Source organism: Ranitomeya variabilis, chromosome 4, assembly GCF_051348905.1.
Source record: "Ranitomeya variabilis isolate aRanVar5 chromosome 4, aRanVar5.hap1, whole genome shotgun sequence".
NCBI lineage: Eukaryota > Metazoa > Chordata > Amphibia > Anura > Dendrobatidae > Ranitomeya > Ranitomeya variabilis.
The window spans coordinates 664,655,079-664,682,851 of NC_135235.1; the positions used below are offsets into that span (position 1 = coordinate 664,655,079).

Consider the following 27,773-nt stretch of genomic DNA (forward strand, 5'->3'; position numbering starts at 1 on the left):
TGCTCCCTATACCTCGTACACACGCGGCTCCGCTCCGTACACCTCATACACATGCGGCTCAGGTTCGTACACCTCGTACACACTCGGCTCTGCTCCGTACACCTCGTACATACACTGCTCTGCTACACCCACACTGTAAACCCCTCCTGACCCCACACATAAACTTCCCCTCATCCAGCACCATGACAACCAGCACAGCAGAGTCCTGCATACACTGAGGCCCCTGATCATGTGACCCCTGACTCCTCCCCTCCTGTGACCTCATCACAGGTCCTGTGCGCACAGAGCAGCCATATATGTGGAGTGCGGCTCTGCAGGTGGAGGTAGGTGCTGGAGATTCCCCATTACTGGGCACAGGGGGCAGTAACCCCTTACAGATAAAATGGCGGCGGAGGGGGAAGAGTGCAGCTCCTGGACCTAACCTTAGTTAGGGCAGTTACTCAGGAGTGTGAGATGTACATGGGGTGTAATCAGACTCGGTGGTCTTGTAGTGGATCCCCCCAGTGACACCAGGGTAAGCGAGGGAGGCCGTGACGCTACTTCTTCCTGTAACAGATGGAATATATCATTCTCTCACAGCCAAATGTAAAGACAGCAGTGAAATATCTGTGGGATAGAAATGTCCGTTACTGCCTGAGATGATCACTGACGGGTATAGTGTCAGATATAGGGTCACCTTTGGGGTCTTCTGCTGGTCACACCTCGGGGGCTCTGCAGTTGGCCCCCACAATCTCGGACTGACAGACTACTGCTCTAAAGGCCAAGTAGTGAATCTTCCCCTCCGAGCCCGGCCATCTGCAGCAGCTTCTGACCTCAGATTTTCAGAGAAATTCCTTTACAAATTGTGGGGTCCATTTTTACTATTTGTGGAATTGAAAAAATTGGGCCTTAATTTTAGTGGGGAAAAAACACAATTTTTCAATTTCACAACCAAGCATTAATAAAAATGTATGAAGCAATTGTGGGTTACACAATGCCCCTCACACCCCGAGATGAATTACTAGAGGAATGTTGTTTCTGGAATGGGGTCACTTTGGGGGGTTTCTGCTGTTATGGCAGCTGCACATTATTCCAGCCAAATTTTCACTCCAAAAGCCAAACCGTGATTCCTCCCTACCGAACCATCAAAATTAAAAGATTAAAAATTGCTAATTTTTCAACAATGTCTTTTTTCTCTGTAGTAATTAATCCTTGTGACTGTTTCGGCAACAAGCTACAATTAATAAGTTCTGTCTCGTTCTCAATGATCCATGTGCGAAGTGTGATTGTGAGAAGTGAGGGGTCACTGAAGGCTCCTGTGAGGACGGGGTCACACCACAGAATACAAAACGGTCCCATTTTCAACCAGAAAAGTGGGAGGATTTTTTTCTCACTTGTCATCCGTGTGCAGTCCGTATACAATCCGTTTTTCTAGTCAGCAGCTATTAACCATTTACTATTTCCTATTACAGAAATGCAATGTATCAGTAATTACAGGATGCTATACTGTGGCTCAGTGCCTCATTCGATTTTTTTTCACGCACTCATAGTCTTGAATGGGTCAGTCTCATCCGATTTCCAGAGTAAAATCGTCTTTGTTGTGATTTTTTTCACACACAGATTTGGTCACTGAAAAAAATTGCTCATCTGCATGGCCCCATTGAATAGCAGTAGTCCGAGTTGTTTTTTTAACGGATAGCACTCGGCCCAAAAATATGGTCCTGTACACGAGACATTAGTGTCAACTCCTGAGCCAAACATTAGTGGGGCTGTCTGCTGTGATTATTATTTGTAAGTACTAGATGTATGGTACATTGGAGGTTAAATTAATTGTAGACCGATCAGGTGGTTTTGTAGTGGTCGGCCCCAGGCACACTCGCACGTCACATAATTCCATGACACTCATCATACACGGTTGGCCCCGCTCCGTACCTCCTGCGTACTCACCATCCCACTTCGTACACCTTCTTCGCACACAACATCCAAATCTGTACAACTCCTGCGCCCACACCATCCCACTCCGTACACCTCCTGCGCCCACGCCATCCTGCTCCTTACACCTCATGCACACTCGCCATCCTGCTCCTTACACCTCATGCACACTCGCCATCCTGCTCCTTACACCTCATGCACACTCGCCATCCTGCTCCTTACACCTCCTGCACACTCACCATCTCGCTCCGTACATAGCATGCGCATACATAATACCGCTACACAGTTGCTAACCATCCAGAAATTCCTGGACAGTCTGTAAAAATTGTACTTTGTTGCCCTGTCGATAAAACATAAAAAGTGAAAGCCAGGCATGTTTACAGTGACTGCTGCTGATGTCTGATATCAGCATTCTGGGCTGTAGACATGGATCACTGATAATCAGAAGGATTTATTATAGTTTTCTAATGTGTTTGTAAAAAATATCTGTGAACTTGGCAATCCTGCTCCGCTATATACAGTTGTGTGAAAAAGTGTTTGCCCCCTTCCTGATTTCCTATTCTTTTGCATGTGTGTAAAGGTACTGTCACACTCAGCAATATAGACAACGAGCAGATCGCTGGAGCGTCGCTGTTTAGGTCGCTGTAGAGATGTCAAACACAGCAGCTCCAGAACGATGCAGGAGCGATCCAGTGACGTAAGGGTTACCCACTTATCGTTCTCACATGTCGTCACAGGTCGTTAGCTCCATGTAAATCATTGCTGGCATCGTTGCTTTTGCTGTCAAACACGACAATACACGCCGATCTGACGACCAAATAAAGTTCTGGAGTTCTAGCTCCGACCAGCGATATCACAGCGGGATCCAGATCGCTGCTGCGTGTCAAACACAACGAGATCGTTATCCAGGACGCTGCAACGTCACGGATCGTTGTCGTTCTCGTTGGAAAGTTATTTAGTGTGAAGGTACCTTTACAGTTCAATGTTTCAGATCAAAAAACAAATTTAAATATTAGACAAAGATAACACAGGTAATCACAAAATGCAGTTTTTAAATGTAGGTCTTTATTATTAGGCTACTTTCACACTAGCGTCGTACTCGGCCCTTCGCACCGACGCTAGCAGTGAATGTGCCGCACAACGGGGGCAGCGGATGCTGTTTTTCCAGCGCATACGCTGCCCCATTGTGAGGTGCGGGGAGGTGGGGGCGGAGTTCTGGCCGCGCATGCGCGGTCGGAAGCGGCGGACACAGCGCAGCAAAAAAAACGTTACATGCAACGTTTTTTGCTGCCGGCAGTCCGCCACAACACGACGCAACCCTCGCACGACGTCGCAATGCGTCGCTAATGTTAGTCAATGTTTCCACAGTACCACCATCCCCCACACACAGTATAATGTTCCCCCAGTACTGCGATCCTCCCACACACACTATAATGTTCCGCAGTACCCCAATCACCCACACACAGTATAATGATCCCACAGGACTGCAATCATCCTACACACAATATAAGGTTCCTAAAACAAACAGTATAATGTTCCCCCAGTGCCGCCATCCCCTACACACAGTATAATGTTCCCCCAGTACCGCCATCACCCCCACACAGTATAATGTTCCTACAGTACCGCCATCCCACACACATTATGATGGTACAAGTTGCCTCCACAATATGGCACCATCCACCTCCTAATAAATAAATCCTCCCTTCTCCCCACTCCCGGTGAAGATACAGAAGACCCTGGGACACAGCACCGACCTCCTGGATCAGTTTCCCGGGGCTGGATATGTGACCCCTGGTCGGTGCTATAGGTGTATGAGCAGCTGTTATGTGTGGCATAAGCTGTACATATAATGGAGACATTCTGGGGACAGATTATCCCAGTAGAACTTTTTATCATCAAAGATACAACAATTGTGGCACTTTACACTGCTCTTCCCACTTGCCCTCTAGTGGTGGCAAGTGGGGTAATATTTGTGGGGTTGATGTCACCTTTGTATTGTCTGGTGACATCAAGCCCACGGATTAGTAATGGAGAGGCGTCTGTAAGACACCTATCCATTACTAATCCTACAGTTATATGGTCAGTAGGGACACAGCAAGAATAAAGTCCTTTAATAATCTTAATTAAATATACTTCTGCATGGCCTAATCCCCAACGCCCTCGATCTCCTGCAAAAAAATAAAATAATAAACCAACACAAATACTCCCTGTCCGACGTAGTCCAATTACTGAGTGTCCCACAACGAGTCCAGCTCTGCTACATCTTAATGCCTTTATGCCACCAATATGCCACCATCCAGCCTGACATCCAGACAGAGCAGAGCTTGTAGATGACCGCAGGAGATAACTCTGTCTCCGGCGGTCACCTGCACTGCAGTTCTCATGATCAGCTGACCGTGAGAACTTTGCTAGTGAACAGAGATAACCCCGGCAGTCACGTGCACGGCAGTTCTCGCGATCCGCTGATCTCATTGCGATAACTGTAGTTTACGCGAATTTCCAGCTAAAACAAGGTAATACATTATTTAAATTAGTTCACATGCGTAGTTAGCTGCATTTCCGCACTTACTGCGCATGTGACGTTACCGCTTCTAATGATAGTCTTTGGTAAATTTATGCTGTGGAGACTGAGCGTCTCCACAACATAAATAGACATGCTGCTGTCTGGAAAGACGCGCCGCATGTCCGTTTATGCAGGGAGCCGCGGGCATCTTTTAACGCATAGTGGAGATGGGACTTCTTGAAATCCCCTCCACTATGCTGTAACATTTGCACGCTGTGGGTTTGACTCTGCGGCTGTACTCAGCATCAAACCCTCAGCGTTTACTGATCATGGAAACATAACCTTAGTGTCCTTTCTTGCTGGAATAGCGCCAGTCCTGCCTTCCTCTAGGGGTAGGCTGTGGATGACGCCGTTTAAACTGTTGCTTTCATCTTTTGGACCTAGACTTCTTTTACCTAATTAAGATTTAGTTGCTTTCTACATAGCTGTGGACTCATGACCATTTCTTTTGATTTTTCTTTGATGTGTGGTCTAAAGTATATAGGTTTTATTAGTAGATGTCAGGAATTAAAAAACAGAATTTAGTAAAGATAGTAACCCATGAATGATTCTACATTACTTTTTGTCCCACCACTGCTTCAGTCCTCCACTAGTCTCTGTATTTCCTGGTCAGTCCCAACAAATTTGTGATATCTATGGCCAATTAGTTGCTGAAGCAATGACCACCATATCTAATGATTAGGAGCATGGAGGAGGTGACTTGGTCAGCAATTGAAATGATTGAAATGATGTTCCATTCCGTAAGAGACAAGAGAATAGAAAACCTACAAATTATGTCTCATCATATATTTCTTCTTATTAACTCCTTTAATTGTATTATTACATGGGATTCTTTATGATGTTACATCGGCTCATTTTTTTCACATTCAGGTCCCTACAATATCGGATCTTTTCAGTGGGGATCTTCTATGTTCAGACAATTTTTCTGATTTACCCATCAAGGATGCATATGGACCAGAACAAAATGGCAGAGAGGCTATTACAACTCACCTTGGAGATCCTCTTGCGGATTACTGGAGAGGTGAGCTATTCAGATGACGTCACGATTATTATCTATAACAGATGAACAGAACTGGAGAGGTGAGGGCTCTGGAAATGTCTGTAGTGATATTTATTAATGTGTCTCTCTTCTTAACCAGGATTACACATTGGTGAAAACGACCTCTAGTGAGCGCTGTCAGTACCCTGTCTCTGAGGGATGGGGAAGACCCCTGAGCTCAATCATGGGGCCTCTACCTCACCCCCTGATACATGAGGACATCAATGACCAAAAGATCCTACAACTCACCTACAAGATGATTGAGCTGCTGACTGGAGAGGTGACCCTGCTGGGAATGCTGGGACATACAGTAATGCTATGAAGGGAATAGGGTGATAACGGTTTCATTGTATGTGTCAGGTTCCTATAAGGTTTCAGGATGTCACCGTCTATTTCTCCATGGAGGAGTGGGAGTATTTAGAAGGACACAAAGATCTGTACAAAGACTTGATGATGGAGGTTCCCCAGCCCCTTACATCACCAGGTAATAGGACTAAACACATACTGCCTATAATTTTCTGTATGTAAAGAATTAACTTGATCCCTGTATGTGTTTCCTCCAGTTCTCTCCAGTAAGAGGACAACACCAGAGAGATGTCCCCGTCCTCTTCTTCCACAGGACTGTAAACAAGAAGATCCCAATCTTCATCAGGATTATCAGGTAGATGGAGAGAAGGTGTCATGAGATCTCCCCTATGATGTGTAGATGGCTGTGAAGATCTTGTGTTCATTCTCGTTTTATCCACCAGTACTATCTTAATATCTACTTACCTTGTAATGTCTTCACATCCTGTTCCGTCTAGATGTGTCCGGATCCCAGAATTCCAAGCAGTGTAAGTTCACCGACTGCCATATTGGGACACCCAAGTGATGGGTGTCTCAATATGGAAACTGCTGGTGGTACCAGCCTCTTGCGCGGAACACCGTCGCAACACACACACACACACACACACACACACACACACACACACACACACACACACACACACACACACACTATGCCGTACGCACCACACACACACTATATGCCGTACGCAACACATACTGTATGTGAAGTACGCACCACACACACACACACACACACACACACACTCACTCTCTGTATACACCATACGCAGCCTCTTGCGCGGTACCACCAGCAGAGCACCGTCGCCAACACGCCGCCGGGATCAGCTGAATAATTCACTGACATCTTTGTACAGGAGGAGTGCATGCGCAGTTTTAATGTGACCGCCGCTGTCTGTCTGCAGATAGATGGCGGTGGTCTGATTTACTGTGCCTGCGTGAATTCTGCACAGGCGCAGTGAATCATTTGGCTGATCCCGGCGGCAGATGCACGACGTGTCTACAGGCAGAGGAAGCCGGTCACATTAAAGGGGTTTTCCCATGAACGAAAGTTCATTTTAAAGATTGTCTGTGTCTGACCGTGTACAGAGCATACCATATCTCCTGGGCAGGGAGGAAGCAAAAGACAATGCTGACATTACAGCAGGGGATCACAGAGGATTCATTTTGTCAGGTAAAATATTTCACTGACTGTTTTTATACAATATTTTATCTCACAAAAGGGAAAGAGAGAGTGGATAGGTGGGTGAGCACATGGGGTGGAGAGATTCTCAACTCTGCAAAGTCTGCCTCCATTGTGACATTACCGCCCTCCCGATGCAATAGCATCGGGCCTCCATCTGGTATGTTTTATACTTGTGTAATGAGAACAGTGCATATGGCAGGATTAGAGCTGACCATAGATGTGACTTCTCCATCTGTCTGTGACTTTTACAATATTTGTTTTAGGGTGAAGATCTGACCCATATTAATACTACAGAGACATATGTGAGGAGTGATGAGCAGTGTAAAGAGGAGATTCCTAAAGATAACTGCCCAGGTGAGTGGTAACCACTAAATGCAGAAAAGTCACAGATTATTCTCAGTCATGAGCTTAACCTGCTTTATCTGTGGTGTAGTTCGGACATATCACAATCATGTGGTCACCATTCTGCCTTTAAATCCCTGCAAGTTCCTCCACCCGAAACTGTTCAAATTACTTTGGGCATTGAAAGCTCTTCTTCTGTAGAGCTTAAAACCTGGAGGATCCACCTTCCCCCTGGAATCAGAAGATGCTGACCAGGCCCAGATCTGTAAACTACAAAGCAAAATGCCAGCGTACGTAGAATGTGTTGACATTTAATAATTTTCTTTTACTGATTTTCTATGGTGGGCTCTCTAAGAGAAAGCAGAGGGTAATGATGCTGTTCACTTCCTAGAATTCGTATATCTTATTGTATGAATGTAGCTTCTCTCCCTTCTGTGCAGCTGAATATGCTCATATGGCCCCTACTAGTGATGAGCGAGTGTGCTCGTTCTCAAGTTTTCCAAGCATGCTCGGGTGTTCTCCGAGTATTTTGGGAGTACTCGTAAATTATGTTTGAGTCCCCACAGCTGCAAGATTTGGTCTGCTAGACAGCCTGAATATATGTGGGGAGGGGATTCCTGTTGTGAATTCCGTTCTTGGGCTCCATCCTGTGGTTGCTAATGGTATTTTTGGGAGTTCTGCTCTTGGGCTCCCTCTGGTGGTTTCAAGTGGAACTTAGCAGCTGCGTTCACTAATCGGTTTCCTGGCTTTGTTACTTAACTGGGCTTTTGGCTGTAGTGGATGCCAGCTGTCAATGTATTTTCCCTTCACCATGACAGCACCGCACATGAGAGATGGCATCCGCCCCCAGGAACAGGAAACCTGTAGCAGAGATAAAAGAATGGGGCGGCCACTCTCTCCTCAGTTTGGTTTCCTGTTCCTGCAGGTGGACGCCTGTGGCAGAGCTCCTACCTCCGGAGGCATACCCCTCTGATGATCCGGAGGCCGAGGTCCGCGGGAGGGGCCAGCCATGCTCGGCGGCACTGCGTGCGGTGCTGTCCGGGTGAAGGGCTGATGTACCGCGCCTTCTTTCCCCTCGCTGGACTCTCCGGCGACCGCTCTGGACAGGAGGCAGGTCCGGGGCAGGGGGCGTGTCCTTCACTGCCACCGGCCGCTGAAGTGAAGGATGACGACTTCCGGTCGCGCCGGAAGTGACGTCACACGCCGAAGGAGCCGGTCACTTCCGGGCGGAAGCTGTTCCAGAGGCGCGCGCACCGCTCCTTCTATATATTGGGGGCAAACCAGCAGTTGCCTGCTAACATGACCGAACCAGTGATGGATCCGGAGATGCCTGTACCCGGAATGTCTGAGGAGTCGCAAGCTACCGCGGTATCCAGGGTCCTGGTGGGGTGAGTGCCTTTGTAAGGCAAAATCACACACACACACTGATACACTATACTGTGTCTTTTTAGGGAAGGAAAGCCACCTCCAAACAAAAGAATAGGGCTTGTCCACTATGTAAGGCGACACTCCCTAAACTATATACCAAAAGAATCTGCCGGGCCTGCATAGATAAAACAATCGCAAAAGAATCACCTTCCTTATTACAGAACATCAGGTCAATAATACGGGAAGAGGTTAAATCCACAGTCAAAGAGCAGCTGAAACATCAGGCGGCTAAAGAAAACCCCCCTCCCCCAGCAAGTGAGCAGGGGTCGGACATTAATTCAGGGGATGAGCCGGGAGTGTTAACCCCCTCTGATGCCTCAGACCTAGACTCCTCGGATGAGGAGTATGGCCACCCGTATTTCCAGTCAGAGGACATTGGAAAACTGCTCAAACTCGTTAGAGCAACTATGGGGGTGGAAACCCCAAAGGAGCTGCGTTCAGTACAGGATAGCATGTTCAGTAACTTGGAGGGGAAGAAGCGAAAGGTCTTAATTGGCAAGAGGGCTTCTCCTTAGCATCAATAGATGTGGAGAGCCTCTACACCCGTATCCCACAAGGTATGGGTGTGGAGGCCGTCCAAGAAATCTTAAAAAGCACCCCTACAGATGAAAATACTGTTTCTTTCATTAGTGAAGGCCTTACATTTATTTTGAAAAATAACACCTTTAAATTTGACAAACACCTGGTACAGACAGGTGGAGGGTACGGCCATGGGTACACCCATCTCATGTACCCTGGCTAACCTCTTCCTGTCTGTATTTGATGAAAGGTATATATACTCTTCAAAGAACCCATTCCTGAAACACATAAAATTTTATGTCAGATTCGTGGATGACGTGTTTGTGGTGTGGGACGGCGACCGGGCTTCTTTCACAAATTTCGTGGAGTACCTGGGGCAGTCCAATACCATGAACATGCGATTCACTCATCAGTTTGGAGGTTCAGAGTTGACATTCCTGGACGTGAATTTAAAAATAATCGAGGGTAATCTATACACAGAAGTGCACCGTAAATCCTCTTCCAGTAACTCTCTGCTACATTTTAATAGTGCCCACCCATCATACGTGAAAAAAGCTTTGCCTTACAGCCAATTTTTGCGAGTAAAGAGAATAAACAGCAGTGTTACAGGTTTCCAGAGACAATCTCAAGAACTCTATGAGAGGTTCAGAAATAGAGGGTACCCTCAATCCGTTTTAAACCCAGCATTGGAACAAGCAAAAGGGGATAAGGCGAATAGAACGAAAAAAGGATCAAAAAAAGATAAAAAATTTGTCTTTTGTTTTAAATACGGGCCAATGGATGCACAAATCAGAACAGCAATCCGTAAAAACTGGCAAATTCTCGGCCAAGACCCCGTATTAAAAGAAATGACAGAAAGAGGCCCCTTATTTGCCTGTCGCCGCAGTAAGAATATAGGGGATCTTATAGTCCGCAATCAGGTGACCTCTTCTCGCAACAATTGGCTGCAAACTACTGCCCCAAAAGGTAATTTTCGATGTGGGCACTGCAACTATTGCAGTTACCATCTAACAGGTGCTTCATTAAAAATTGGCCCAATAACACACGTAGTACGCGATTTCATCTCATGCAGAACAACCCACGTAGTTTACATTCTATACTGTCCTTGCGGTTTTTTCTACATCGGAAAAACAATCCGCCCAATGTTCGTACGCTTCAGAGAGCATCTAAATTCAATACTTACAGGAAAAGGGGTTCCCCGCTTAATAAAACATATAAATGAACAGCACGGGGGTGATGCTCAAATACTTCGTTTTGCAGGTATAGAAAAAACCGTCCTGCCACAAGACGGAGGAAATTTAAATCGTATGCTGTTACGTAATGAAGCTAAATGGATTCTAAGAACGAACGCATCTGGACCAATAGGGTTCAACGAAAAAATAGATATGTCTGTTTTTTTGTGAAAAAAGTCCTGTGTAAATATAATTTTGATTCATTTCTCCTATAGTGATATTGTTAACTATATGTTGTTGTTTTTATCTTGGTTTTAAAAGTTGTTTCACTGTCTCACTTATTGTTCTCCGGATAGTGGCCACTTGTCCATTATGACTTAGGAGGAAGAAGGAGGGGCTTTAAGCCTTCACAGCTAAAAAAGCCCAACTCCCCTCCATTCGTCATTGGATCTGTTGAAGTGCTTGGTAGCACGAAACAGCTGTCATCCGCAATGTGTTCACTACCCTCCCTGCACCGCATGATTGCATGTGAATAAATCGCTTTGGCTCAACACCGGTGAGTGCGCTATCTTTTTTCTTATCTGGACATTTTCTCATAAATTGTTTCTTCTGAAAAGCAGCACCCTGGTAGAGCCTGTATAGCGATCACTTTTTTTTATTGTGACTAAAAAGGCATACACGGTATGTTATTTTACATTCCTGAAGCAGTAAGGGTCTAACTCATAGCGGCTGTGCGACTGCAATACCTCTGGACTGTGGAGCCAAATAAAAAGATCTCCATTCCTCAAGCCTTAAAACGCAAGTACCCCTTTGATGAAGCGGTATGTGAAGAATGGGAAAAGGCTCCTAAATTAGACGCCGCCACAGCCAGCACCTCTAAAGGGGTAGCATTGCCTTTTGAGGATATGGGAGCCCTAAAGGACCCTCTTGACAAAAAGGCAGATGCCTTTCTAAAGTCGGCTTGGGAGGCATCAACATGGTCATTTAGGCCCGGGGTTGCGGCCACTTGCACGGCTCGTGCTATGGTCAAGTGGCTGGAGGAGTTAAGTGACCAAATCAAAAATAAGTGCCCACGAGATAAACTACTGGAAGCATTGCCCTCCCTACAAGGTGCCGCAAAATTTCTGGCGGATGCATCAATTGATTCGGTCAGGGGGGCCGCACGTGCTTGTGCTTTATCCAACTCTGGGCGTAGAACATTATGGCTAAAGAATTGGGCAGCCGATTTCCAGTCGAAGGTCAAACTCTGCGGAGTACCCTGTGAAGGGCAATATCTTTTTGGTAAAGCTCTAGACGAGATTCTTGAAAAAGCATCTGACAAAAAGAAGCGATTTCCACCTCCTTCCTTTCCTAGGCGCCGATGGGAGACTTCCCGTTCGTCCTTTCGGGGATCTGGATACAGGGGGGCCCGCGGCCGTTCAGATGACAGGTCTGGCCGAGGCAGACCTTGGAGAGATCAGAAACAGAAAGGATTCCTTTTCAACAAACCTCCCCCTAAATCTGATCCAAAACACCAATGACGCCAGGATTCCGGTGGGGGGAAGACTCCGGTGGTTCGTCCACCACTTGGCGGCACTGCCGGCTTCTCAGTGGATAACCAACCTATTATCGGAAGGTTTGAAACTCAAATTCTCCAGCCTCCCACCAAATCGTTTGAAAATGACCCAGGTGGCAGGAAAAAATCAGGCCACACTGGAAAGAGAAGTTCATCTCCTCATACAGAAAGAAATGTTAGTGAGAGTTCCTCATCAGGAAATAGGAAAAGGGTTCTACAGCACCCTATTCCTAACACCAAAACCAGACGGCTCGTTAAGAGTAATATTCAACTTGAGGGCCTTAAATCAGTACATTCAAATAGAGAAATTCAAGATGGAAACTCTAAGAACGGCGATAAAAGTGCTCAGCCCAAACTGTTATATGGCAGTAATCGATCTTACAGACGCTTACTACCATGTGCCAATCGCAAGCCAACATCAGCAATATCTCAGACTGCTAGTAAACCTCGAAAAAACTCCCACCCACCTACAGTATCAATGTCTTCCATTTGGGGTAGCCATAGCACCCCGCGTGTTTACCAAAATTATTTCCGAAGTGGCGTCCTACATCAGAAAGCAAGACATATTACTGGTGCATTATTTGGACGATTTCTTGGTAGTAGCAAACAGCAAAGAAGATTGCGAAAAAGCAGTCACAACAGTTATAAATGTGTTAACAAGATTGGGGTGGATGATAAATCTGAAGAAATCAAGACTTGTCCCAACACAGTCTCAAGAGTTCCTCGGGATCCTACTAGATTCCATCAAACAGGAGTGTATCCTCCCACAGAGGAAGATTCAGTCTATCCAACAGAAGGTGCAACTTCTTCAGCAGCAACAATCTATCTCTCTACGGAATGCAATGTCGCTCCTGGGAGTTCTAACGGCGACAATTCCAGCAACACGGTGGGCCCAAAGCCACACGAGAGAGTTGCAATGGCAGGTTCTAGCCGAGCAAGCAAGAAACCCTTACAATCTGAATTGGAAAATTCTCCTATCTCCAAGGGTCCAAGACTCACTAAAATGGTGGTTAAAACCAGAAAATCTGAGCAAAGCGGTACCATGGTCATTGCAAAATCCAGTAATCCTCACCACCGATGCGAGCCCATGGGGATGGGGAGCGCATGTGGGGGATCAAGTCCTACAAGGTCAATGGGAGCCCTCAATGACAGAAGCGTCTTCCAATCTGAAAGAACTGTCAGCGGTGAGACAAGCGTTTCTTCAAATAGGAGAAAGAATACGAGGAAGGCATGTGGTGGTGTTATCCGACAACAATACAACAATAGCCTATATAAATCGCCAAGGGGGCACAAGATCACCATCCCTGATGACAGAAGCCAAAGAACTTTTCTTGTGGGCCGAAAACAACCTTCTCTCTCTAACTGTGACATACCTAAGAGGATCAGAAAATCAAGTAGCCGACTTCCTAAGCCGTCACCCATTACATCAAGGGGAGTGGGCCCTGAGCCAGGAAGTCTTTGGGAAAATATGTGCCAACTGGGGCATTCCAGAAGTAGACTTGTTCGCCACAAAACAAAATCGGAAAGTGAACAAGTTCTATTCTCTAAACCCAAGAGAACAACCGGAAGGAGTAGACGCGTTTCTATACCAGTGGAACTTTCATCTGGCATACGCTTTTCCCCCAATACCGTTAATCCCGGCAGTCCTCAGGAAAATTCGGGAAGACAAAGCACGAGTAATACTCATAGCTCCCTTTTGGCCGAAAAGGGCATGGTTCACGTGGCTCAGACGCATGTCTATCTCAGACCCGTGGATCCTTCCAGATACATCGGATCTCCTACACCAGGGACCAGTTCAACACCCTCAAGTACACGGGCTACATCTCACCGCCTGGAACTTGAGAGGGGACTTCTACTAGCAAAAGGATTCTCGAACCCTTTAGTAACCAGTGTTGCTTGCTAGCAGGAAAAAAGTCACCTCAGAAAAATATCAGAAAATTTGGCAGAAATTCCTGGAATTTTCAGGGCGACAGTTGTCCCAAACGGGCCAAGAAGTTCCGGTAAAGGAAATTTTAGAATTTCTCCAAAAAGGGCTGGAGAGAGGGTTATCTACTAGCACCCTGAAGGTGCATGTCTCCGCCCTGGGTGCGCTGTTTGATCTTACATCTAGACCCTCAAAATTATCTCCCAAGGTGGCTCCCTGGGATCTAAATTTAGATTTAAATGCTCTGTTTCCCCCTTTGAGCCCCTTGATTCTATTTCAATAAAATCTTTGACACTTAAAACTGTCCTCCTGGTTGCTCTAACTTCAGCCCGCCGTACTTGCGAGCTGCAGGCTATTTCAGTGAACCCCCCTTACACTACCTTCCAGGATGACAGAGTAATTATCAAAACTGACCCGGCCTTCCTACCAAAGGTCAATTCTAAATTTCATAGGGGCCAGGAAATTAACTTACCCTCATTTTGTCCTCAACCAAAATCCCAGGGAGAGCAAACCTTCCATTGTCTTGATGTCAGACGCTGCCTGCTTCAATACATAGAAGCCACAAAATCTTGGCGTCAGTCATCAGCCCTTTTTGTCACCTTCCAGGGGACAAACAGGGGAAAAAAGGCCTCAAAGGCAACTATTGCACGGTGGTTGCGTACAGCTATCTCACTTTCGTACTCTTCTTCTGGCCAAATTCCCCCACAGGGTGTTACGGCCCACTCTACGCGTGCTATTGCCACATCCTGGGCAGAAAGAGCAAACGCTTCGGTGGAGCAGATTTGTAGGGCGGCAGTATGGTCCTCACCCTCTACCTTCTTCCGACATTATAGGCTAGACTTAGGTCTTTCAAACTTGGCTTTCGGGAGAAAGGTGTTACAGTGGTGCAAAAAAGTATTTAGTCAGTCAGCAATAGTGCAAGTTCCACCACTTAAAAAGATGAGAGGCGTCTGTAATTTACATCATAGGTAGACCTCAACGATGGGAGACAAACTGAGAAAAAAAAATCCAGAAAATCACATTGTCTGTTTTTTTATCATTTTATTTGCATATTATGGTGGAAAATAAGTATTTGGTCAGAAACAAAATTTCATCTCAATACTTTGTAATACATCCTTTGTTGGCAATGACAGAGGTCAAACGTTTTCTGTAAGTCTTCACAAGGTTGCCACACACTGTTGTTGGTATGTTGGCCCATTCCTCCATGCAGATCTCCTCTAGAGCAGTGATGTTTTTGGCTTTTCGCTTGGTAACACGGACTTTCAACTCCCTCCAAAGGTTTTCTATAGGGTTGAGATCTGGAGACTGGCTAGGCCACTCCAGGACCTTGAAATGCTTCTTACGAAGCCACTCCTTCGTTGCCCTGGCGGTGTGCTTTGGATCATTGTCATGTTGAAAGACCCAGCCACGTTTCATCTTCAATGCCCTTGCTGATGGAAGGAGGTTTGCACGCATAATCTCACGATACATGGCCCAATTCATTCTTTCATGTACCCGGATCAGTCGTCCTGGCCCCTTTGCAGAGAAACAGCCCCAAAGCATGATGTTTCCACCACCATGCTTTACAGTAGGTATGGTGTTTGATGGATGCAACTCAGTATTCTTTTTCCTCCAAAAACGACAAGTTGTGTTTCTACCAAACAGTTCCAGTTTGGTTTCATCAGACCACAGGACATTCTCCCAAAACTCCTCTGGGTCATCCAGATGCTCTCTAGCAAACTTCAGACGGGCCCGGACATGTACTGGCTTAAGCAGTGGGACACGTCTGGCACTGCAGGATCTGAGTCCATGGTGGCGTAGTGTGTTACTTATGGTAGGCCTTGTTACATTGGTCCCAGGTTCTGGGATTTTTGCTCACCGTTCTTGTGATCATTCTGACCCCACGGGGTGGGATTTTGCGTGGAGCCCCAGATCGAGGGAGATTATCAGTGGTCTTGAATGTCTTCCATTTTCTAATTATTGCTCCCACTGTTAATTTCTTCACTCCAAGCTGGTTGGCTATTGCAGATTCAGTCTTCCCAGCCTGGTGCAGGGCTACAATTTTGTTTCTGGTGTCCTTTGACAGCTCTTTGGTCTTCACCATAGTGGAGTTTGGAGTCAGACTGTTTGAGGGTGTGCACAGGTGTCTTTTTATACTGATAACAAGTTTAAACAGGTGCCATTACTACAGGTAATGAGTGGAGGAAAGAGGAGACTCTTAAAGAAGAAGTTACAGGTCTGTGAGAGCCAGAAATCTTGATTGTTTGTTTCTGACCAAATACTTATTTTCCACCATAATATGCAAATAAAATGATAAAAAAAACAGACAAAGTGATTTTCTGGATTTTTTTTCTCAGTTTGTCTCCCATAGTTGAGGTCTACCTATGATGTAAATTACAGACGCCTCTCATCTTTTTAAGTGGTGGAACTTGCACTATTGCTGACTGACTAAATACTTTTTTGCCCCACTGTATCTGCTGTTGTCCCACCGTAAGAAGTCTTCTATTTCTTCCTCTCATGTGCGGTGCTGTCATGGTGAAGGGAAAAAATGATAATTACTTACGGGTAATTTGATTTTCCAGAACCATGACAGCACCGCATTAATTCCCGCTCTATCTTGGTGATGGTTGTGTGATTCACAAAAAAAAAAATATATATATATATAATAATAATAAAAAAAAAATATATAAATAAATAGATTATATATATATATATATATATATATATATATATATATATATATATATATATATACACTCTTGACATATAGATAAGAGCTAATATACAGCTATACAATGTAAATATGATATATGAATGTGTACTAACAAAGCGGTCATCTTCCATACTCTGAAACAAACTGAGGAGAGAGTGGCCGCCCCGTTCTTTTATCTCTGCTACAGGTTTCCTGTTCCTGGGGGCGGATGCCATCTCTCATGTGCGGTGCTGTCATGGTTCTGGAAAATCAAATTACCCGTAAGTAATTATCATTTTTCCTGTGGATTCAGTCCTTTCCTGGAAGTTCTCTGTTGGCCAGTCCATTTTCAGCTTAAGATAAGTCTGCTAGTTTTTGGGTGTTTCCCTGCTTATGACCTTCGGTTCAGTTCAATTTATGTCTCTTTGTCCAGCTTGTCATTATGAGATATTCCGGCTAGTTGGAAGCTCTGGGGTCACAGATTTGCCCCTCCACACCGTGAGTCGGTGTGGTGGTTATTTTTGCAAACTCTGCGTGGACTTTTAGTTTTTATACTGACCGCACAGCAATCTTTTCTATCTCTGTCTATTTAGATAGTGTTGGCCTCCTTTGCTAAAAAAATCTAGTTTCATTTCTGAGTTTGTCATTTCCCTCTCCACTCACCGTCAATATTTGTGGGGGGCTATCTTCCTTTGGGGATTTCTCTGAGGCGAGATAGTTTTCCGTTTCCATCTTCAGGGGTAGCTAGTTCTTAGGCTGTGCAGAGGCGTCTAGGCAGAGTTAGGTACGCTCCACGGCTATTTCTAGTGTTGGTGTTAGGAGTAGGGATTGCGGTCAGTAAAGTTACCACCTCCCCAGAGCTAGTATTACTTTTGTTTTACCCACCAGGTCATTTCAGTGCTGCTCCGTATTCACTAGGTCATATCAGTGATTACGGTCTGTGGAGCTGCTACCTCCTCTAATCGAGTCCATGATTGGTTTTGCCCACCAGGTCATCTCAGTACCGCTCCGTACCCACCTGGTCATAACAGATTCCCTAACAAACAGGCACGTGTTCAGGTTGACTAACAGCCGCAAATCATGCAGGTGCTGAGACAAAAACATAAATCTACAAGCATAAAATACTCAGAGAACACCCGAGCATGCTCGGAAAACTTGAGTAACGAGCACACTCCCTTATCACTAGTCCCTACAAGACTAGGTTCAGTGTTTCTGACCAAACTTTGCTTTTATGATCCACAAAATGAAATGTGCAGTGAGGGCTAAGTGTGAATTGCTCTACAATAACAACAGAGTTTAATCCTGAATTTTCAAAATATTTTAAAATCAACTAATTTCAAAGAGGATTGTGGTAAACTACACAAAAACATTACACCTGTGTCATGATATACACTACCGTTCAAAAGTTTAGGGTCACCCAGATAATTTTGTGTTTTCCATGAAAACTTGCATTACCGTATATACTCGAGTATAAGCCGAAATTTTCAGACCACTTTTTTGGGCTGAAAGTAACCCTCTCGGCTTATACTCGAGTCATACCCAGGGGTCGGCAGGGGACGGGGAGCGGAGCTGTGTAATAATACTCACCTGCTCCTGGCGTGGTCCCTGCACATCTTTTCCCCGGCGCCGGTAGCTTCTTCCTTTAGTCAGCGATCACATGGTACCGCTCATTACAGTAATGAATATGGACCCCACTCCACTCCCATAGGGGTGGAGCTGCATATTCATTACTTTAACGAGCGGTACCATGTGACCGCTCACTACAGGAAGAAGCTGCCGGCGCTGGGGAACAGATGTGCAGGGATGCGCCAGGAGCAGGTGAGTATGGCGGGGGCAGTGCACGATATTCACCTGCTCCCGGTTCCACCGTCGGCACCGCTGTGTCTTCCGCGTCCTCTGCAGTGACGCGCAGGTCAGAGGGCGCGATGATGCGATTAGTGCGCGCCGCCCCCTGCCTGAACGTCAGTGCAGAGGATGGGGAAGACACAGCGGCGGTCGGCGGTTGAACGGGAAAGGTGAGTATAGCAAGTGCCGGGGGCCTGAGAGGTGAGTATGTGATTTTTTTATTTTTTTAATCGCAGCAACAGCATATAGGGCAAATGTCTGTATGGAGCATCTTATGGGGCCATGTGCAGCGTTATATGGGGCAAATATCTGTATGGAGCATCTTATGGGGCCATGTGCAGCATTATATAGGGCAATTATCTGTAGGGAGCATCTTATGGGGCCATGTGCAGTGTTATATGGGGCAAGTATCTGTATGGGGCTATGTGCAGCATTATATGAGGCAAATATCTGTATGGGGCCATGTGCAGCATTATATGAGACAAATATCTGTATGGGGCCATGTGCAGCATTATATGAGACAAATATCTGTATGGGGCCATGTGCAGCATTATATGGGGCAAATATCTATGGGACCATGTGCAGCATTATATGGGGCAAATATCTGTATGTGACCATGTGCAGCATTATATGGGGCAAATATCTCTATGGAGCATCTTATGGGGCCATGTGCAGCATTATATGGGGTAAATATCTGTATGGAGCATCTTATGGGGCCATAATCCACATTTGTGGAGCATTATACGGGGCAAATGTGTCTATGGAGCATCTTATGGGGTCATAATCAACATTTGTTCAGCATTATATGGGGCATATTTTAATATGGAGCATCTTATGGAGCCCATCATAAACTGTATGGAGCATCTTATGGGGCCCATCATGAACTGTATGGAGCATTATATGGGGCTCCTGATTCAATATGGATATTCAAAAACACTTAAAGGGAACCTGTCCCCCTCCCCCAGGCGTTTAAAACTAAAAGAGCCACCTTGTGCAGCAGTAATGCTGCATTCTGACAAGGTGGCTCTTTTAGTTCTGGGTGCTGTAACTGCAGAAATAATCCGTTTTGTAATTTGTCCTAAATACCTTTCTTCAGTCCTGGAGGCAGGTCTTTCCTCCCCTGCAGCAGACGCCACACAGCCGTCACTCAAGTCTTCTTGGCGCCAGGCGCCGCCACCTCACCACTGTTTTGTGACCAGCCGGCGCCTGCGCTCTTTTCTCCTGCCTGGTGCAGGCGCAGTGAGCGCTGCCCGTCTGTCCTCTTATGCAGTCTAGCTGACTGCGCCTGTGCGGCCGCCCTGCCTGTGAATCCCAGCCCAGCAGTGTGAATAAATCAGAAGACACTGCGGGGCTGGGATTCACAGGCAGGGCAGGCGCAGTCAGCTAGACTGCATATGAGGACAGATGGGCAGCGCTCACTGCGCCTGCCCAAGGCATGACAAGAGCGCAGGCGCCGGCTCATTTCAAAACCGTGCTGAGGAGGCGGCGCCCGGCGCCAAGAAGATTTGAGTGACGGCTGTGTGGCGTCTGCAGCAGGGGGGGAAACGCCTGCCTCCAGGACTGAAGAAATGTATTTGGGACAAATTACAAAACGGATTATTTCTGCAGTTACAGCACCAATAACTAAAAGAGCCACCTTGTCAGAATGCAGCATTACTGTTGCACAAGGTGGCTCTTTTAGTTTCAAATGCCTGGGGGGGGGGGGGGGGGTGACAGGTTCCCTTTAAACTGCTGATGTCTCAATTAATTTTACTTTTATTGGTATCTATTTTAGGCTACTTTCACACTAGCGTTAACTGCAATCCGTCACAATGCGTCGTTTTGCAGAAAAAACGCATCCTGCAAAAGTGCGTGCAGGATGCGGTTTTTTACCATTGACTAACATTAGCGACGCATTGCGACGGATTGCCACACGTCGCAACCGTCGTGAGACGGTTGCGCCGTGTTGTGGCGGTCCGCCAGGAGCAAAAAACGTTACATGTAACGTTTTTTGCTCCCGACGGTCCGCTTTTTCCGACCGCGCATGCGCTGCCGGAACTCCGCCCCCACCTCTCCGCACTTCCCCGCACCTCACAATGGGGCAGCGGATGCGCTGGAAAAATGCATCCGCTGCCCCCGTTGTGCGGCGGAGACAACGCTAGCGTCGGTAACCTCGGCCCGACGCACTGCGACGGGCCGAGCCCGACGCTAGTGTGAAAGAAGCCTTATTAACATAGTAACATAGTTATTAAGGTTGAAGGAAGACTTTAAGCCCATCTAGTTCAACCCATATCCTAATCTAACATGCCCTAACATGTTGATCCAGAGGAAGGCAAAAAAAAACCATGTGGCAAATAGTAAGCTCCACTTTGGGGAAAAAAATTCCTTCCCGACTCCACATACGGCAATCAGACTAGTTCCCTGGATCAACGCCCTATCAAGGAATCTAGTGTATATACCCTGTAACATTATACTTTTCCAGAAAGGCATCCAGTCCCCTCTTAAATTTAAGTAATGAATAACTCATTACAACATTATACGGCAGAGAGTTCCATAGTCTCACTGCTCTTACAGTAAAGAATCCGCGTCTGTTATTATGCTTAAACCTTCTCTCCTCCAGACGTAGAGGATGCCCCCTTGTCCCTGTCTCAGGTCTATGATTAAAAAGATCATCAGAAAGGTCTTTGTACTGTCCCCTCATATATTTATACATTAAAATAAGATCACCCCTTAGTCTTCGTTTTTCTAAACTAAATAGCCCCAAGTGTAATAACCTATCTTGGTATTGCAGACCCCCCAGTCCTCTAATAACCTTGGTCGCTCTTCTCTGCACCAGCTCTAGTTCAGCTATGTCTTTCTTATACACCGGAGACCAGAACTGTACACAGTATTCTAAGTGTGGTCGAACTAGTGACTTGTATAGAGGTAAAATTATGTTCTCCTCATGAGCATCTATGCCTCTTTTAATGCATCCCATTATTTTATTTGCCTTTGTAGCAGCTGCCTGACACTGGCCACTGAATATGAGTTTGTCATCCACCCATACACCCAGGTCTTTTTCATTGACAGTTTTGATCAGAGTTTTAGAGTTAAGCACATAGTTATACATCTTACTTCTACCCAAGTTTAGTTTACATAAATCATCCTGTAATATAAAATTGTCCTCCTCTGTATTGATTACCCTGCAGAGTTTAGTGTCATCTGCAAATATTGAAATTCTGCCCTGAATGCCCCCTACAAGGTCATTAATAAATATGTTAAAAAGAAGAGGGCCCAATACTGACCCTGTGGTACCCCACTGCTAACCGCGACCCAGTCCGAGTGTGCTCTATTAATAACCACCCTTTGTTTCCGATCCCTGAGCCAGCTCTTAACCCACTTACACATATTTTCCCCTATCCCCATTATTCTCATTTTATGTATCAACCTTTTGTGTGGCACCGTATCAAAAGCTTTTGAAAAATCCATATACACTACGTCCACTGGGTTCCCTTGGTCCAGTCCGGAACTTGCCTCTTCATAGAAATTGATCAGATTAGTCAGACAGGAACGGTCCCTAGTAAACCCGTGCTGATACTGGGTCATGAGGTTATTCCTCTTCAGATACTCCAGCATAGCATCCCTTAGAATGCCCTCCAGGATTTTACCCACAGTAGAGGTTAAGCTTACTGGCCTATAATTACAGAGTTCAGTTTTTGTCCCCTTTTTGAATATTGGCACCACATTTGCCATACGCCAGTCCTGTGGTACAGACCCTGTTATTATGGAGTCTTTAAAGATTAAAAATAATGGTCTATCAATAACTGTACTTAATTCCTGCAGTACTCGGGGGGTGTATCCCATCCGGGCCCGGAGATTTGTCAATTTTAGTGATTCTTAGACGCCGCCGTACTTCCTGCTGGGTTAAGCAGGTGACACTTAATGGGGAATTTTTATCACTAGTCATTTTGTCTGCCATGGGATTTTCTTGTGTAAATACTGATGAAAAAAAGTCATTTAGCAGATTGGCCTTTTCCTCATCCTCATCCACCATTTCCCCCTTTCCCCAGACTATTTTTAAGGGGGCCAACACTTTCATTTTTTAGTTTCTTACTATTTACATAGTTAAAGAATATTTTGGGATTATTTTTACTCTCTCTGGCAATGAGTCTCTCTGTCTCAATTTTTGCTGCCTTGATTTGCTTTTTACAGAATTTATTTAATTTTCTGTATTTATTTAATGCCTCCTCACTACCTACTTCCTTTAATTCTCTAAATGCTTTCTTTTTGCCCCTTATTGCGCCCCTTACAGCTCTATTTAGCCATATTGGTTTCCTCCTATTTCTAGTATGTTTATTCCCATACGGTATATACTATGCACAGGTCCTATCCAGGATGCTAATAAACGTCTCCCATTTTCTTTGTGTATTTTTGTGTCTCAGGATATCATCCCAGTTAATTGCACCAAGATCATCTCTCATCCGTTGGAAATTTGCCCTCCTGAAGTTTAGCGTCCTTGTCACCCCTCTACTACACATCTTATTAAAGGAGACATGAAAACTTATTATTTTGTGATCACTATTCCCCAAGTGACCCCCAACCCTTATATTTGATATGCGGTCTGGCCTGTTGGTTAATATTAGGTCTAGAAGTGCCCCCCTCCTTGTTGGGTCCTGAACCAGTTGTGAAAGGTAATTGTCTCTCATAGTTGTCAAAAACCGATTACTTTTTCTGGAACTGCAGGTTTCTGTTCCCCAATCTATTTCAGGGTAGTTGAAGTCCTCCATAATAATGACTTCTCCTTGAGTCGCAGCTTCATCTATTTGCTTTACGAGCATATTCTCCATTGCTTCCATTATGTTTGGAGATTTATAACAAACCCCTATGAGTAATTTATTATTTTTTCTCCCCTCCCCCCCCCCCTTATTTCCACCCACAAGGACTCTACATTTTCATTAGATTCACCTATATTATCACGCAGGATGGGTTTTAAGGATGATTTTACATATAGAAACACACCTCCCCCTCGCTTATCCATTCGGTCATTTCTGAACAGACTATACCCCTGCAAGTTAACAGCCCAGACATGGCTCTCATCCAGCCATGTCTCAGATATCCCCACCATGTCATAATTATGCTTCAACAACATTAATTCTAATTCGTCCATTTTGTTGGCGAGGCTTCTGGCATTAGTATGCATGCACTTGATGTTCTTCTCTGTACCTCTATGCTTTCTTAAATTATTAACTGTTCTAACCCCACTCCCCATGCCACCGCCCCCTCCAACTTCCTTATTTGTGCCCAGGTCGCTATCTGCACTATCTTCCCCTCCTATAAAATTAATACCCTCCCCCCCAATCCATAGTTTAAACACTCCTCCAACCTTCTAGCCATTTTCTCCCCCGACACAGCTGCACCCTCCCCATTGAGGTGCCTAGCGTAGATCCTGTAGCCAACTGAGCTGTCGGCTCAGTTCTGCAGGAACCCAAACCCCTCCTTCGTACACCAATTCTTGAGCCACTTATTAACCTCCCTAATCTCCTGTTGCCTCTCTGGCGTGGCACGTGGTACAGGGAGTATTTCGGAAAATACCACGTTGGAGGTCCTTGCTTTCAGCTTGCAGCCTAATTCCCTGAAATCATCTTTAAGGACCTTCCACCTACCTCTAACTTTGTCATTTGTGCCAATGTGCACCATGACCGCTGGGTCCTCACCAGCCCCTCCCAGTAATCTGTCAACCCGATCAGCGATGTGTGAGACTTGAGTGGCAGGTAGGCAGCATACCGTCCGACGATCCCTGTCTTTGTGACAGATTGCCCTATTTTATTTTTGAAATTTACCAGTAGCTGCTGCATTTTCCACCCTAGGCTTATAATCGAGTCATTAAGTTTTCTCAGTTTTTTTGTGGCAAAATTAGGGGGGTCGGCTTATACTCGGGTATATACGGTAATCAAATGAGTTGCCAAATGAATTGAAAATCTAGTCCAGACATTGACAAGGTTCAATTTTTTTTTTTTTTTGTTTGAAATAATAATTTTCTCCTTAAAACTTTGCTTTCTTCAAAGAATGCTCCCTTTGCAGCAATTACAGCATTGCAGACCTTTAGCATTCTAGCAGTTAATTTGCAGAGGTAATCTAGAGAAATTTCACCCCATGCTTCCAGAAGCCCTTCCCACAAGTTGGTTTGATGGGCACTTTTTGCGTAAGATACGGTTAAGCTGCTAATTTCGTGAGGGTGGAGGGCACCACTAAATATATAACTGTTGGGGCTCACCGTGGACTTGGAAACATAGCAACTAAACCCATAGAGAAAGATCAAGTCCACATGGAAGGGAGCACCGCTACCATATATAAAAAATACAAAATCTTTTATTAGTAAGCTTTTTACAAAAAAAATGCAACACACAAAAAGATACATCATACAGAAAAACGGATAAAAACATTGAAAGTGCAACAACAGCACAAATCTTGTACACAAGTCATATCTAATATATAATTGCCTAGAATACTACTTCCTGCAATTTGTGCCAACTTCCGTGGCTTTGTCCGGAGCTAATGTCCGGAGCTAATGTCCGGAGCTAATGTCCGGAGCTAATGTCCGGAGATAATGTCCAGAGCTAATGTCCGGAGATAAGTGACGTCACCAGTGTCCTACACCCAGGCAGAGCACAGGGGCCCCAGGCAGCATATGGGGCCCCAGGCAGAGCACAGTGGCCCCAGGCAGAGCACAGGGGCCCCAGGCAGCATATGGGGCCCCAGGCAGAGCACAGTGGTCCCAGGCAGAGCACAGGGGCCCCAGGCAGCCTATGGGGCCCCAGGCAGAGCACAGTGGCCCCAGGCAGAGCACAGGGGCCCCAGGCAGCATATGGGGCCCCAGGCAGAGCACAGGGGCCCCAGGCAGCATATGGGGCCCCAGGCAGAGCACAGTGGCCCCAGGCAGAACATGGGGCCCCAGGCAGAGCACAGGGGCCCCAGGCAGCATATGGGGCCCCAGGCAGAGCACAGGGGCCCCAGGCAGCATATGGGGCCCCAGGCAGAGCACAGGGGCCCCAGGCAGAGCACAGTGGCCCCAGGCAGAGCACAGGGGCCCCAGGCAGAACATGGGGCCCCAGGCAGAGCACAGGGGCCCCAGGCAGAGCACAGGGGCCCCAGGCAGCATATGGGGCCCCAGGCAGAGCACAGGGGCCCCAGGCAGCATATGGGGCCCCAGGCAGAGCACAGGGGCCCCAGGCAGCATATGGGGCCCCAGGCAGAGCACAGTGGCCCCAGGCAGAGCACAGGGGCCCCAGGCAGCATATGGGGCCCCAGGCAGAGCACAGTGGTCCCAGGCAGAGCACAGGGGCCCCAGGCAGCTTATGGGGCCCCAGGCAGAGCACAGTGGCCCCAGGCAGAACATGGGGCCCCAGGCAGAGCACAGTGGCCCCAGGCAGAGCACAGGGGCCCCAGGCAGAACATGGGGCCCCAGGCAGAGCACAGGGGCCCCAGGCAGCATATGGGGCCCCAGGCAGAGCACAGTGGCCCCAGGCAGAGCACAGGGGCCCCAGGCAGCATATGGGGCCCCAGGCAGAGCACAGTGGTCCCAGGCAGAGCACAGGGGCCCCAGGCAGCCTATGGGGCCCCAGGCAGAGCACAGTGGCCCCAGGCAGAACATGGGGCCCCAGGCAGAGCACAGGGGCCCCAGGCAGAGCACAGGGGCCCCAGGCAGCATATGGGGCCCCAGGCAGAGCACAGGGGCCCCAGGCAGCCTATGGGGCCCCAGGCAGAGCACAGGGGCCCCAGGCAGAGCACAGGGGCCCCAGGCAGCATATGGGGCCCCAGGCAGAGCACAGGGGCCCCAGGCAGAACATGGGGCCCCAGGCAGAGCACAGGGGCCCCAGGCAGCATATGGGGCCCCAGGCAGAGCACAGGGGCCCCAGGCAGCATATGGGGCCCCAGGCAGAGCACAGCGATATTTTGGACCACTGTGCGGTGTTTCAGACCCCCTGTGTGATGTCTGGGGCCCTGTTCTTAAGTATATTAAAGATTAAAGTAACGTATATTAAAGTATATTATAGATCAAATTTGACACGTTTATGAGCACCATTGAGTGATATACTCAAGAATGACATAATTTTTCAACATTTTATGGTTTCAAACTGTAAACACTCAGAGTTTTTTTTACTTCAACCAGAAAACCTTAACGGTTCATAAAAAACTTGACTGTTCAGGATATGATAAAAGTCATAGTATTCTGAATCTTTAACTTTTAAAGATACCTTTACATGGGGTGATTATTGGTTCCAGAGAGGCTTTCGGCCGATAATCGTACACATGGCTGGTGACAGGACAATACAATATAAACGTTCAAGGTAAACACTGATAACATTAAAATCTAATATATAATTGCCTAGAATACTACTTCCGGCAATTTGTGCCAACTTCCGTGGCTTTGTCCGGAGATAATGTCCGGAGATAAGTGACGTCACCAGCGTCCTACACCCGCTCAGGGTGGACAAAGATATATGCCTTCGTGGTGCGCGGCACTTTTCTGATTGGTTGCCGCCTGCCGCGAGCGACCAATCAGAAATGTGCCGTACTGTCAAGAATTGTCAAGAGCTGGTGAGTACAGCCATTTTTTGTTCTTTCTTACTATTATTTATTAATTGTATTATTCTTACATTTGAATAAATAAAGTATATATGGATTCTAGACTCCCGATTCTTTAGAATCGGGCTGCCATCTAGTCCTAATATAATAATGTAGGAAAAGAGTGACAATCCACATCCCCAACTACTCCAGCATGGTCATACAATACAATATAATGGCCTGTGATGTAACCATATACAATGTGCTTAGTATACAAAAACAATTAATTATATATACATGGTTCATAGATCAAAACAACACAACAATATGAGCAAATAAGTGTTGACCTGCTAGTATCACAGTACCATGTAGGGCTATATGGTACTGTGATACTAGCAGGTCTACACTTATTTTTTCATATTGTTGTGTTGTACATGTATATATAATTAATTGTTTTTGTATACTAAGCACATTGTATATGGTTACATCACAGGCCATTATATTGTATTGTATTGTATGACCATACGGTCAAGCTGCTCCCACAACAGCTCAATGGGGTTGAGATCTGGTGACTGCCCTGGCCACTCCATTATAGATGGAATACCAGCTGCCTGCTTCTTCCCTAAATATTTCTTCCATAATTTGGAGGTGTGCTTTGGGTCATTGTCCTTTTGTAGGATGAAACTGGCTCCAATCAAGCGCTGTCCACAGGGTATGGCATGGCGTTGCAAAATGGAATTGTCATGATAT

The 27,773-nt window shown here is 46.2% G+C and overlaps 1 protein-coding gene across 1 annotated transcript in view; it reads left to right on the forward strand.

Moving 5' to 3' along the window:
- Positions 1–282: 282 nt before the first annotated feature.
- LOC143766240 (uncharacterized) overlaps positions 283–27,773 on the forward strand; it is a 58,510-nt gene continuing 31,019 nt past the window's right edge. Inside the window, exons 1-6 of the mRNA XM_077253757.1 lie at positions 283–323; positions 5,345–5,495; positions 5,614–5,793; positions 5,874–5,997; positions 6,077–6,174; positions 7,308–7,398. Coding sequence (XP_077109872.1) covers positions 5,418–5,495; positions 5,614–5,793; positions 5,874–5,997; positions 6,077–6,174; positions 7,308–7,398 — 571 coding nt within the window. The 5' untranslated portion in view covers positions 283–323; positions 5,345–5,417. The remainder of the gene's footprint in view (positions 324–5,344; positions 5,496–5,613; positions 5,794–5,873; positions 5,998–6,076; positions 6,175–7,307; positions 7,399–27,773) is intronic.